This window comes from Python bivittatus, unplaced genomic scaffold, assembly GCF_059951505.1.
Source record: "Python bivittatus isolate LINGU-HERP-01145 unplaced genomic scaffold, Pbiv_v1 ctg000160_np1212, whole genome shotgun sequence".
Classification (NCBI taxonomy): domain Eukaryota; kingdom Metazoa; phylum Chordata; class Lepidosauria; order Squamata; family Pythonidae; genus Python; species Python bivittatus.
In genome coordinates, this window is record NW_028277076.1 from 10237928 (window position 1) to 10252033 (window position 14106).

The 14106-nt window shown below is 50.6% G+C and overlaps 2 protein-coding genes across 4 annotated transcripts in view; both read left to right on the forward strand.

Annotated features, from left to right (window-relative positions):
* NOTCH1 (notch receptor 1) overlaps positions 1 to 9162 on the forward strand; it is an 80938-nt gene extending 71776 nt beyond the window's left edge. For both annotated transcript variants that reach the window (XM_088147213.1, XM_088147212.1), the window contains 6 exons: positions 170 to 260; positions 1481 to 1640; positions 2657 to 2952; positions 3089 to 3236; positions 3328 to 3425; positions 4784 to 9162. In XM_088147213.1, the coding sequence (XP_088003339.1) occupies positions 170 to 260; positions 1481 to 1640; positions 2657 to 2952; positions 3089 to 3236; positions 3328 to 3425; positions 4784 to 6172 (2182 nt within the window). In that variant the 3' untranslated portion in view covers positions 6173 to 9162. The remainder of the gene's footprint in view (positions 1 to 169; positions 261 to 1480; positions 1641 to 2656; positions 2953 to 3088; positions 3237 to 3327; positions 3426 to 4783) is intronic.
* A 2643-nt stretch (positions 9163 to 11805) lies between these two features.
* Positions 11806 to 14106, forward strand: part of SEC16A (SEC16 homolog A, endoplasmic reticulum export factor) — a 39543-nt gene continuing 37242 nt past the window's right edge. For both annotated transcript variants that reach the window (XM_088147214.1, XM_088147215.1), the window contains exon 1: positions 11806 to 11945. The gene's annotated coding sequence lies outside the window, so the exon portion shown is untranslated. The remainder of the gene's footprint in view (positions 11946 to 14106) is intronic.

The following is a 14106-nucleotide window of genomic DNA, read 5'->3' on the forward strand; positions in this document are numbered from 1 at the left end:
AGAGTGTGAAGTGTGAGAATAATGGGAAGATTATTTGGTTTGCCTAATCTTTAATTACTCCACTTCATTTGGGTGATGGCGATCAGAGTGTGTTGCTTGACTGTTTCCACGTGGACCTAATTTCTGTGCCTCTTTCTTCTCCCTTTCCCCCCAACCGTCCCTCATCCAGACCCTTGAAAAATGCTTCGAACGGTACTCTGATGGATGACAATCAGAACGAGTGGGGAGATGAAGAGATGCTCGACACCAAGAAATTTCGAGTAAGCTTGCGAGGGATCCTTTGCTTCTGGCCCGAAGGTTGTGCAGAGATTAAATGGGAAGATGATACTCTCACCCTAGCAAGTGCCAGAAAATCCTCCTGACTTTTCTTTTCAGTCGCTTCTCATTCAGTTTGAATTTGCATTTGGGATTTCTCTCGAAGAAGAAGAGAATTTGGGGGACATTTTCATGGAAGGAGCGTAATCTTGCAATTCTTCAGTGACGCCTGAAATTGTGTGTCCTCCCTTCCGTGGTACAGTCCTCTCCCTGGTTGTCTCTGGCCTGGGGTCCCATTTCAGAAGCAGTTAGAACCAAGTTCTCCTTGGGGGGCTTTCTCAGTTCAGAAAGGGGAGGTGGGGGAATTTTGGGATGGAAAGATGCAGCCAGAAATACGTCTGCAACAATAGAGGGAGCAAGAAAACTCAAAAAAGAGTTTTGAGTTTCCCACCAAGAGAAATTCAAACTAAACTAAATTCCCAAGCTCCCAAGGAATAAAGTAGGACCACAAACTTGGTTTTTTTGCTTTTTTGTTTTGCCTGAGAAGAAAAGGCTGAGAAAGAGGGCAGATTTTAGTACAGGGTTACCTTGATGTATCCTTCACTTGGATTAGTGGAAACATCAGTGCTTCCAGGTGGAGAGCTGCGCAGTCAGAATACACTGTCTGTTCCATCTTCCTTCCTTCATGATTTTCCATCGAAAGAACGAAGAGATGGAAAGAGGCAAGAGACGTGCCAGCTGCCCCCAGAGCATTCTGAGAATGTGGGCATGAAAAGAGCACCAGTCCTGGTCTTGGAGAGAGAAGCGTGTTCAATATTTGGAAAGCGCTTGTCTAACAGTGAAGTGTTTAGTTGCCCAGTTAAACATTTTTGCTCACGGGAACAAAAAAACGATGCTTCAACCGGCTTGCAGAAGCTTCAAGAAGCTCCCTGAACATCTGCAGATCCCACAGCCTGACGTGTGAATTTCTGACCTCCAAAAACCACCTCTTTGATCCTGTGGTTATACTTCCTTTATCTATTCCCTTCCTTGTCCATTTTTCCCTAGACATCAGGAAACGTGACTATGCAAAACCAACTCCTAAGTAACACATTTGAATTTCCGATCTCAAGACGCATAGATCCATCTTGGCCTTTCTCTATAACAAGCATTTTGCTGGAAGTGTGACTATGGGTGGCTCTGGCAAGCAGATCGTCACGCAGCTTCTCCTTCGCTCTCTTCCCAGGTAGAGGAGCAGGTCATGCTGCCCGATGAGCTATCTGACCACAGGCAGTGGACGCAACAGCACCTGGATGCGGCCGACCTGCGCATTTCCTCCATGGCCCCCACACCACCGCAGGGGGAGATCGATGCAGATTGCATGGACGTCAACGTACGAGGGCCGGGTAAGGAGTAAATCTGAACGGGAGAGCTAGTTTGCTAGCCTGGATTCTGGAAAAGACCATTCCCCCAACCTCCCCCTCCCCCCAAGATCCAGACGGCCTTGACCCTGCCTGTCTTTTAAGAGGCCTCAGAGACCTGGGTCGGGAGCCCATTTTAATGATGTAGTATGTTTTAATTGTTTGTTATTTGCTGTTTTTCGTTGGCCACCCTGGGCTGCGTGGTGAGTGGGTAACCATCTCAACCACAATAACAGATAAAGAGTGGAGCTGTCCAGTGCAAGACCAAGGTGTGATTTGTGTTTTCCTATAAGGGTGCTGGATGCCATGCTTGGGGGTTCTTTCTGTTGTCCCCGTTGCAAGAATGTATAAGGCTGGCCAGTATTATTAGGTCTAAACTGCAGACTTGGGCAGATAGAAAGGAATAGGGGTCTGCGGTGCAGAGATGAAAGGGAGAAGGCTAATCGGGGTCTCCAAGAAGCAGCCTTGGTCACGTGAAGGACAGTGACCAAATCCTTCCTCTCAGGGTTGTACAGCAGGGCACAGAGGCCCATTTAGCTCTGGTCCTTGAATTCCCCTGGTCAGTGTTCCTCAGTTCTCCTGGTATTATGCTGGACGCTGGTGGTGGACAAAACCAAAAGAGATCTTGAAGCTCGAAACCTTCTTGCCCTTGTCTTCGCTTGTGGCTGCGCTCACAGGGGCCGGTGACTAGGCCAGGCTAAGCTTGGATTGTTATGGATCAGCCCTTGTTTTAGTGTAGACGTTGCACCTGTCCCTAAAGTGGAGGATTTGCGTGGCCGTAGTGCCTTAGATGAAGGTGGCCGTGGTGTTGGTGAATCTGGGTTGAGTGTTCCTTCCACCCAGCTCCGGAGCTTCCTTTGAGACCAGCTGCAGCTGCTCGATGCCTCCCAGGCTGCGGAGAGCAACAGACCCCGAGCGGATGGCTGTTGCTTGCCGGTTTCAGCCTCTGCCTTCCAGGCCCATCGCAGCGGCTGACGGGTCCCCTTCCTTTGCCTTTGCAGATGGATTCACGCCCCTGATGATTGCCTCCTGCAGCGGAGGAGGGCTGGAGACTGGCAACAGTGAGGAGGAGGAAGACACCCCCGCTGTCATTTCGGATTTCATCTATCAAGGGGCCAACCTGCACAGTCAAACGGATCGCACGGGAGAGACGGCTCTTCACCTGGCTGCACGTTACGCCCGCTCGGATGCGGCCAAGCGGCTGCTGGAGGCCAGTGCCGATGCCAACATCCAGGACCACATGGGCAAGACGCCACTCCACGCAGCCGTGTCAGCAGATGCCCAGGGCGTCTTTCAGGTCAGGGCGGCCCTTGCTCTCATCCTGGGGAGGCGTTTCTACCTTCCCTCCCACAAAAGCTGGGGTGGTTTACCAATTGTGCACATAAGCCAATTTCGAGCATCCACTAACCAGGGTGTTTCTCTCCCTGGGACAGATTCTGATCCGGAACAGGGCCACTGACCTGGATGCCCGCATGCATGACGGGACCACGCCCCTGATTTTGGCTGCCCGCTTGGCGGTTGAAGGCATGCTGGAAGATCTCATCAGCTGCCACGCTGACGTCAATGCCGTTGATGATCTAGGTACCAGCATCCCCAAGTCTTCCATGAAAGGTCTGCAGAAGGAGGCCACGGAATGGCCTGCTGATGGTCTCACCCTCTTCTCTCCCTCCAGGGAAGTCCGCCCTGCACTGGGCTGCCGCTGTGAACAACGTCGATGCCGCCCTGGTGCTGCTGAAGAACGGGGCTAACAAGGACATGCAGAATAACAAGGTCAGTGGGGCATCGTGGTTCAAGGCTGGTCTGCGAGAGACCCAGTTTGACGGAGCTCCCTTGGTGCCTTTGGCCCGGTCCCCCTCTCTTCCTACAACATACCCCACAAAGATTTTGTTGGGAGCTTGAAAATGGGAGACGGCCTCGTGGACTGTAGAAAGTAAGGAAGACGACCTGGGCAGGGATGGGCCGAGGTGACAAGGGGAAAAACTTGGCGACTCAGGCAGACACCTCCTTAATTCACATGAGTATTTTTTGCCTTCCTGTGGAGTTGATTCCCTGGCTTGGTCTACCTGGGGGAGCTGACATAGACGCAGGTTTAAATTCATCAGAGAAAAAGCAGGGTGTAAGTGCAAGCCCTCCCTCAGCCAGGGGAGCTCAGCCAGGAGCCCTGAACCCCCTGGGGGCCCACCAGGAACAAGGAGGGGCTTGCCTCCTTGTTGAGCAAGCGTTGGCAACTGCTACAGTCTTGCAGCCCGAAGTGGCCCTGGAGTCATGGATCCCGGTGTGCAAACCAGGCAGCCCACAATTAAACTTCAGATCCCCATGCACGCAGACACCCCCCCCCCCCCATTTCCTATCTAGGCAGTTGCTGCTTCCCACAAACATCCAGGCATTTTCCAAAGGTGGCTTCAAACACTTTCTGCTTCACTGTGCAGGAACCTTAGTAGGAATGGATGGGTTGATGGTCTTGTTGAGAGTTAAGCCAGCAGCAATTCTCGCTTGGGAAGCCAGCCAAGGCATTATCTGTGTGTAAAGAAACGATTCCGTTCCATTATCTCTCTGCAAAGAAACAATAGAGCCAGTTTGGCGTGGTGGTGAAGGCTCCAGGCTAGAAACCGGCAGGCCGTGAGTTCTACTCCTGCCTTAGCCACAAAGCCAGTGGGCGACCTTGGGCCAGTCACTCTCTCAGAGCCCTGGGAAGGAGGCAATGGCAAACCACTTCTGAAAAACCTTGCCAAAAAGACTGCAGGCATGGTCCAGGCAGCCCCCAGGAGTCAAAAACTAACTCGAAGGCACACACACACACACACACACACAAGAAACAATGATGGCCATGAAAACGACGATGACACAGATGGTTATTTAAGACGTTGATTAGGACCATCCACCAAAGTGGCATTTAGAAAGGGTTGGTGCTTTCAAGTTTTCTCTTCAGTGGGCATGGTTTTCAAGAAGCAGGGGAGTGGAACGAAGGAAGGAAATTCCAAAATCAGAGTAGATGTTATTGAGCAACAGATTTATCCCCCTTTAACTCCCCTGCCCACCCGCCCACCCACTTTTCCTGTCTCAAAGCAAGGCAGCTGGGCAATCCCATTCATTCCAGGGGTCTGAAGCCCTGCTTTCCTGTGTTTTAGGAAGAGACCCCCTTGTTCTTGGCAGCTAAAGAAGGGAGCTACGAAACGGCCAAAGTCCTTCTGGACAGCTTTGCCAACCGGGACATCACGGATCACATGGACCGCCTGCCCCGCGACATCGCCCAGGAGCGCATGCACCACGACATCGTGCGTCTCCTGGATGAGTACAACCTGGTGCGGAGCCCACCCTTGCACAGCGGGCCCCTGGGGGCACCCACGCTCTCCCCGCCGCTGTGCTCGCCCAGCGGCTACATGGGCAACCTGAAGCCGGGCCTCCAGAGCAAGAAGGCCCGGAAGCCGAGCACAAAGGGGCTGAGCTGCAACGGGAAGGAGTCCAAGGGGCTCAAAGCCCCCCGGAAGAAGTCCCAGGAGGGCAAAGGGTGCCTGCTGGACGGCTCCGGTGTCCTCTCACCGGTCGACTCCCTGGAATCTCCCCATGGGTACCTGTCGGACGTGGCCTCCCCGCCCTTGATGACCTCCCCCTTCCAGCCCTCTCCTTCCATGCCACTCAACCACCTGCCCGGCATGCCCGACCCCCACCTCAGCATCAGCCACCTCAACCTGGTGGGCAAGCCGGATCTGGGCCTGGGGGCCGGCCAGATGCAGCCGTTCGAGCCGGGGCCGCCCCGCCTGTCCCACCTCCCCGTCTCCAGCCCCAGCACCATCCTGGGCGGGGCCCCGCTCAACTTCGCCGTCAGTGGGAGCCAGTGCGAGTGGCTGAGCCGCCTGCAGAACAGCCTGGTGCCCGGCCAGTACAACCCGCTGAGGAGCGGCCTCCCGCAGGGCACGCACTCCGCCAGCCAGGCCCTGCAACACGGGCTGCTGGCGCCCCTGCATGGTGGCCTCCCCAGCACCGCTCTGCCTCCCCTGATGACCTACCAGCCCGTCCAGAACAGCCATCTGCCGGCCCCTCCCCAGCAGCACCTGCTGCAGCCCCAGCAGCAGCAGCAACCGCAGCCCCCGCCGCCAGCCCACAGCGGGGCCACGAACACTGCCCCCCAAGTGGGGGCGAGCTTCCTTGGGAGCGAGCTGAGCCCGGCGGACCTGCAGCAGCAAGTGAGCGGCGGGGCCCTGGCCATCCACGCCATCCTGCCGCAGGACACCCAGGTGCTGGCGACCTCGCTGCCCTCCGCCCTGCCGCAGACCCTGGCGGCCACCCAGTTCCTGACCCCGCCGTCCCAGCACAGCTACCCGTCCCCCATGGACCACACGCCCAGCCATCAGCTCCAGGTCCCCGACCACCCCTTCCTGACGCCGTCCCCAGAGTCGCCGGACCAGTGGTCGAGCTCCTCCCCCCATTCCAACGTCTCCGATTGGTCGGAGGGGATCTCCAGCCCGCCCACCAGCGTGCAGCCACAGGTGGGGCGCATCCCGGAGGCTTTCAAGTAAGGGGGTCTGAGCAGCACCCAGGCAGCTGCCACGCGGGGCGGAGAGGCCCCGTGGCCGGACTGGAGGAATCCTTCCTTTTTTAAAAGAAATATTTTTGCATACATTGCAAGGGGAAATGTCAATGTGTTTTTCCCTTTTTTTTTTTTTAGTATTTATTTATGTACTTTTTCTTTCATGTGAAAACACTGCCTTTTTATTTATACATTCTGTTAAAAATTCCATGGGTTGCATTTACTATTCCAAGAAGTAGAAAATCTATTAATGGGGACTTTTTTTTTAATTAAGGACTTTTTTTTAAAGAAACACTTGTACCGTGCTTTTGCCTAGAGAAACGTCCTTCTGTAAAGCTGTAAGCAAAGATCCATGATAGTAAAATGACACGTATTTATTGATCAGGATATTTTTCCTGTTCATTTTTTAAACTGAATAAAAAGGGGAGGGGCAATTTTTTAAAAAATGTACCTATATAAGGAAAAATGATAATTTAAATATAAGTTGATGGTTTATTTTTAAAGAGTGCTTTAAAATATTCCCTTGGGATTGAGGATATGTATATCAGCTTTCTGCATCTGGATGCTTCCAGATGTGTTAGATTCCAGTCCCAGAATTCCTAGCTAGCATGAAGGTGGGAATTCTGGAAAATGGTACCAATACATATAGGTGGTCCCAAAGATATGGAAGGTTGATATATGGAGTGGGAAACATTTTAGAATTCCCACCATGAATCTTTGTATTAAAATTTCAGTATTACATAGTTTATCCATCTTTTTGCATGAAAGCTGAACTTGTTCCTTTATTTATTTTAAACACTGCCTATGATCAAAAATCAGGATCTGGGGTTTTAAGCTGAAAATGAATTCCAGATGCCTCCTCCCCTCTCTTGCCACCCCACAGATGTGCCCCATCTGTTGCAAATGTAAAAGGAAAGGGAAACCTGCACAGGGTCCAGCACAGAGTAAGGCAGTAACAGCCTGTGTTTTTAAATGAGGCGGTTGTGATAATTTCACACCCTTGGGCAATGTACTTAAGAACATCACCCTTCCTTTGAAGAAAGCAAAAAATTACAAGATATGTTAAAATTACTCCAAGGGAAGGTTGAGGGTCCGTTGGCGCCCCCAGCAGGAAGATGGAAAAAGGTAATCTCCATGGGACTCCTGGGTGGGAGCAAGACCACGTTGGCCGAGCCTGGAGGGTTTTGCCTCCTAAACCCCACCAAGAGGTGTAGATAGTGGCCATTCACTTCTATGGGAGGGCAAAATTGGGATCTTGCATCAACTAACTCTCTTCCCTCGCCTTTCCAGCGCCCTGCCTCCTATCTGCAGGGAGTCAAGGGGGGTGTTGGCTGGGGGCGATGGGAGGTGGTAGACCCACCACTTTACAAAGACACCAGGTTGGGGAAGGCTGATGGGGAAGTTGGGAATGAGAAGCAAGGGAAGTGGGCTCCCTGGGTTTAAAGGATAACCCTTTTTTCTGGAGCCCGGCACTCGAGATAGAAAATTAACTCCACTTGCCAAAGTCCAGGGCGGAAGGCTCAACCTCTTCTGTCAGCTTCCTGGCCTCCAAAGCACAGGAGTGCGTTCTGTAAGTGGCGTGATGGTATCCGGGAGCTTCAGCCGGTGCAAAACGCGGCAGTGTGGGCAGAGTCCTGCGCACATCACACCTGCTCTGTGAGCTGTGTTAGCTCCCAGTTTGCTTCTGGGTTCAATTTAAGGGGCTGGCGATGACCTGCAAAGCCCTACAAAAGCAGCGGGGTTGCTAAAGGCACCGGAGCGTTCATGGCCAGCCTTCCCCAGTGGTCAGTGTCTTGAGGCAGCAACGTCCAGAAGCTTTAGGCAGTGAGGATTAAAGACAGGTTGCAGGAGGTGGTTGGAGAAGGTGGACGCTGCCTTGAATTCAGGGTTTCTAGAGGGGCAGAAAAGGAGTCATTAGCAGGCTGGCAGTCGGAAGAAGCCGCTTTTCATGCAACAGAGATGTGACTTAGCAAAACTTCACCACAAGTTGATAGTACCAGCTTCTGTCCAGCCTCTGCCCAATGTCAGAACGCCAACACCCTTGCATTTAATAGCCGGAGTGGGATCCTCGAAATTCTCGTTACAGAACTGCCGTCAGAAAGCAGGGAAGTGAGTTTTTGTCCTTTGCCCTGTCGAAACGAAAGAGCTCCCTACTTTTTAGGATTGGCACCCTGGGTTTGCGATAGATGGATTCTCTTCTAGAGACCAGGAGAACGGAGCCAGCTGGGCAGGCGGAGCGGCTGAATTTGTATACAAATAAATATATATATATATATAGAGTATGCGCCTATGGCAAAGCTAATGTTTTGTAAATATGGGGTGGGGTTTTTTTACGTAAAACGATATGGGTGGATTTTGTTTAAAAAATCTAAATGATTAAGCTGAAAGAAAACGTTGCACCAGTGAGGGGTGTTGAGAATATTGCTCAAGAGATGAAACATTAGGCTTAGCCGGTAAGATTGCGACCTGAGCTTGCACCCTTCGGACTGAATTTAAAGGGACTGTCTTCTGAGTAAACCAAGGTTGGACTGATCTGTAAACTGCGTTGGCAGCCCATCTTTGGGCAAGGTAGTACATATTTTCATGGACGGTAATCCAGGAGAGAATGTTCTTTGCGCTTTGGATGGTGAATACAGTCGTGCCATCTCTGGGGGGCATCTTCTGATCATCCCCCAAGCTCCTTTTTTGCTTGGAGAAGGGCCTCCGGAGGACCCACATCTTAGGAAACAGGGAAGTGCAGATACTGTGGTATATCTGCAGTGAGTGATTTTTAAACGCCCCTCTTGGTGTCAAACCTTTTATGTTTTATAAATTAGACTGTAGTTTGTAAGTCAGCGATGTGGGAGAGTAAAAACAAGCGAACCTTCTGTAATTAAAAAAAAAAAAAGAACACGCAAAATTGTAGTTTGCAAAAATGATGCCTTTTATTTTATTTTGTTAAATGATTTGCAATAAACTATGCCGGTCGGCATTTAGAAATGTTGGTTGCGGTCTTGCTTTTCTTCCAGATTAGATAATTTAATTCAGGGAAGGAAAGGTGTGGGGTCTTTCCCAAAGCTGCAGGGGCTCATAAGCCCTTGAAAAGCATTCTTACACGTTTCACTGAGATAAACACGATTAATTCTCCGTGTTGATTGTGAGAGAAAAACGTCAGAGCCCATTGAGGCAATACCTTTAATCAGGTTGGCCAAAGTTCTACGAAGGCACCGTACCCTTTCTAGTTTCCAGAAGACTTAATCACGGGGTTAGAGGAAGGAAGAAGACTGGGGAAATTAAAATGTAACTGACCTTGAAGTCATCTTGGTACATCACGCCAGCTTATCTGTAAGATGGAGGGGTGAGGGTGCTCAGACATGCAAACGGGGCCTTATCAGCCCAAATATTAGGCCGTGATAAGAGCTAATAAAAATCTTGCTGGGAAAAATCACAGGTAAATGCAATTCTCCATTCCTGAAATTTTTAATTCCCAGCTGTTGGAAATCAAAACCATTTTCATCCAATGGACAGGCTTGGATTCTTTGACTCATGGGAAATAAAAGAGAAGTCAATTGCCATATTTATGCCAACAAAAATAAATCCCTGGTGAGTTTACAGACACAGCCGTTTTGTGCAATTTTGTTGCAACAATACAAAATAGCATGCCATAGCCTTCTACACACACACATGCATACAAACACACACACGTGTGTTTGTATACAAACCCCACACAGAGAGGAGAATATCAATCGCAGTGGAGCCATCTAAGAACGTCCGGTTGCCAAAGGCCCCCAGGCCTGATGACACAACCAGGTCTTGAGGGACCTCCTGAACGACAGCAGGGAAGGGGCGAGCCTCACTTCAGGAGGGAGAATGTTCCACAAAAGGGCCACGGCAAAGAAGGCCCACCTCCTGGGACCCACCAAATGCAAGTCCCTGGCCGATCGAACCCGAGATTGGGGGGGGGGGGCGCTATATAAATTTAATAAATAATGTCAATCCAGAGGAGCACACTGAGGAACGTACACAGAAGAGACCCCCGGGGCCATCAGTCCTTCACCTGTCCAGCCTCCAATGGCCTCTTGACCTTCTGTGGAAGAAGTGAGAGTGAATCATGGTTAGGATTGGGGGCATTTTGTGGGTAAGATGCCTCTCGTTTGTTGGTGGGAGGCCAAGATGGGGAGTCCGAGGGATTTACAGCATCTCAGGTCCAACTTGTGATGGATCCACGGATCTCCAGGGAGAGAGGGGTGGAGAAGGACTCGGGTTCTTGTAGCTGGACTACTGCACATCACTCTGTGTGGGGCTGCCCTTGAAGACCGCCAGGAAACTTCAGCTGGTGCAGGTGCTGTTGGAAATAATGTCAATAGCTGGGAAATAATATGAATAATAAAATAATAATGCCCATAGCTGGGAAATAATATCAATAATAAAATAATGTCTATAGCTGGGAAATAATAATAAAATAATGTCCATAGCTATAATGCTGTAGTTTGATGCATCATTAATTTTTTTCTTTAATTCAAAAGAAGATATACTTAGGCAGGATTAAACTTGACATCTTGATTTGTCAGAAAAGCTTTTAAAAATGCAACAGAATCTGCCAAAGGTCTTCACTTCTTGACTGTCTTGATGAGCCTGTCAGCAAATCCCTGCTTAACAAAAAATCTGCTTAATTGCGGTTTTGTTTCTGAAGTTCTTTCCTTTAGGCTCGAGCACTCTTAGTATGCTCAGAGTCAAGCCACAGTACCGCCTCTCCCCGTCCGGCTGCGGTGAGGCGATCGAGGGCCAGCCCGATCCAACTTCGGCTGTTTCCGCCTCCATCTGCCGGAGGAAGCCGAACTTCCCTACAGGGTAGGAATTACCCGGGAACGAAAATGCTCGAAGGGCTTTTATTGACGAGCAGAAAACGTGGACACTTCCGGGCTCCGTTTGAACGCCGCCTAGAGCGGCTAGGTAGAAGATCCGCTCTGGCCCAAAGTTCTTTGGCCACGGATATTCGGTTGGAAACGGAAGTAGCTGTTGAGACATTTAAATAGGAAAAGGTGAGACATGTCTCCATAGAGATAGAAATTATAGAGGGACAATGTCTATGGTCGGAATCCGGAACTTCGAAGTCTACTTATCACTCTTCCAAGGGCCTGTCCTCAGAAAAGAAGGCATGTGACCTGCGATAAAGCTCAACTCACTGGGGCTTTCTCAATGAACGACGCAGGTGCTGTCGCACTTGGCTACGTTCGCACGACTACCAAGCCACAATCTTCGCCAACCACGCTTAAACGCATCATTTCATGAGACCCGAATCCAAACAATCTGATTCAGTAACCCTGCTTTGCTTGGAGACCGGATGGAACGCCTCGGCATTATGCCTTTCGTTCAGCCAGGTGAATTTGCACCCTGTGGGCATCCAGACGTTTGCTAAGCTACAACTTTAGCGTCCCTTCCCATTGGACATGCTGACTGGGGCTGCAGGGAGTTGTAGTTGCTCCGCCTCCCCTCGTGCCCACACGTTGCCCCTTTGTTTCTGGCATAACGGCTTCCAAGGACTAGACTCTGTGAGGGGCGACTCTAAATTTCATAGGTCTATTTCTGCGGAAGGGCAGAAATGGCTCGCTGGCGTGATGATGTCACACGCACGGGGCGAACGTGACACGTCAGCGCTGCCGCTGGAGCCGGATGTTGCAAGATGGCGGCGGCGGCGGCAGCGGCAGCTGGGGCTGCTGCTGCGCTGGTGGCGACGGAAGGAAGCGGCGCCGGCGGTTGCGCGTGCTGAGGAGCCGCAGCAGGTGACCTCCGGGTTTCGGAGCGTCGGGGACACTGGGCCCAGCTGCGGAGGGCGGGGGCTGATGAGGCGGCGGGAGGGTGACTTTGGGCCAGAGCGGATCTTCTACCTAGCCGCTCTAGGCGGCGTTCAAACGGAGCGGAATACCCTAACCCTAACCCTAACCCTAACGGCCGGGAGACGTGGCAGCTCGAGCCGTGGGCGCCCCTCGCTCCTCCTTGCCCGGCTACCCTCGCCCCCCTCCCCGGAGAAGGATCCTCCCCGGTCAGGGAGGGGCCCAGGAACCATCGCCGACAACCGACGTTGCCCAAAGTCCACCAACGAGGTAGACGATGGTTCCTGGGCCCCTCCCTGACCGGGATGCGCCCTCCCCTGAAGTTGCTGAAGACTCAGGCGCCCGCCTGGGAGGGGCGGGAGATGGGGCGCAGGACCAAACGTGACTGCGGGTTTTGGTCCCTGAGCGCAATCCACAGGCTCCAAAAATGACGGTATGCAACGTGTCCGGCGCCAGGGTATCTGGGTTTTAGCCTTGGCCGTCTGGCCTAGGCTAAAAATGGTGTAGCTTTTCCCGGTGCCTTATCTCCGTGCATCCCTGCGTCAGGCAGCTGGCAGAGGAGCAGGGCTGGAGCAATCACCCGGGCACTCGCCCTCGGATCCAGGGAAGAACACATGGCGTATCGTCCAGGCTCTGTCCTAATCCTGCGGTCTGAAGGATGCGTTTATGCGCACTTAGACAACTGCAAGAATAACCGTCAGTCAGAGGGGAATGAGACCGGAGGAGGATTTGAGGTGATACAGACGCCTTGAGAGGTTTGGGAATCCGGGACTAAGTCACATTTGGAAGGTTGTGCAATCCTATAATGAAGTACAGTTGTTGAGTCTGAAATATCAGGATGTTCGAGTAGAGCTCGTTTCTCTTGGCCTTCTCCTACTTAGGCTGATGTTCTCCCAAATCAGATGATTAGTTTAGTAATTAGATTTCCTTGGGGAATGGAGATACATTATTTTATGTTCACTTAAGAATTTGAGTTGGTCTTGTTTGAGACAGAAACCGCGCTCAGCAAATTGAGAAGAGCTGCTTTTGTTCAGACTGAATGAGGCTGGATGAGTTGCTGAAAGTGTTTCTAAAAACTGCTACCTCTGGGGTCTCTTATCATATAACACCACCCTGAATCTTTTTCTTTAAATCGTAAACCTATGATTTCTTTTCTTCTTCTTCTTTTTAAATTACATGAAGCCTAATACCGAAAGTTCCTTATAAATGTAACAATAACTTCTCTACTCTCTTGTAACAAGCTTGTTAGACCTGTTCCTGCCATTTGGGGCAGAAGAGGGAATAAGACTGTCTTCTTATTAATTTTTTAGAAGCATTTATAACCACCAGCAGTAAAACCACCAACAATAAAATAATTATTAATAATTTCTAATAAAGAGCTTTAATCAAAAGATTAAGAAGTAAGTAAGGAGCTCCCCTTAAAAGAGAGCATCTTTCAGATAGCGGAAACAACATTTGAAAAGGCTCAGTTGGTGGAATCAGATAGAAATCAGAGTTCCCATAACCCAAATCTTAGCTGTTTGTAGTTTAATTTGGGGAACAAATTAGCAGTTGCTGTGATAATCTCTCTCAGAGGTAGCATGACCCGCCTTTTTTGTGTGACAATTATTCAGATATTTGGAAAATGCTATCACATTCCATTCAGTTTTCTTCCCCAGTGAATATACCCATTTTTTTCAATCATTCCTTGAAGAACTTGCTTTCCATACGGCTGAGTACCTTCGTTGTTATCTTGGCCTATTCCAGTCCTGCTTCAAGTAGAGGAGCAAAGACTGCACACAATGCTTGAACTTGCTAAAACTGTATTAGCCTTAATTGACTCATGTTCAGTTTGTAATCAGCTATTAGCCCAGGCACTTTTTTGCTGCCTTCGGGATACAGGTAATCCTCAACTTACAACCATTTGTTCAATGACCATTCAAAATTATGACAGTGCTGAAAAAGTGACTTACAACCGGTCCTCGAAGTTACAGCCATTGCAGCACCCAATGGGGAAGGCAGGAAGCAGTTTCCCCCAATGGGAAAGGGCCAGGGGTTGCTTCAGGAAGCCACGTGTAGGAATCATTCGCTGGAGAAACCACTTGCAAAGGGGCTTGCTTTTGCCGGCTTT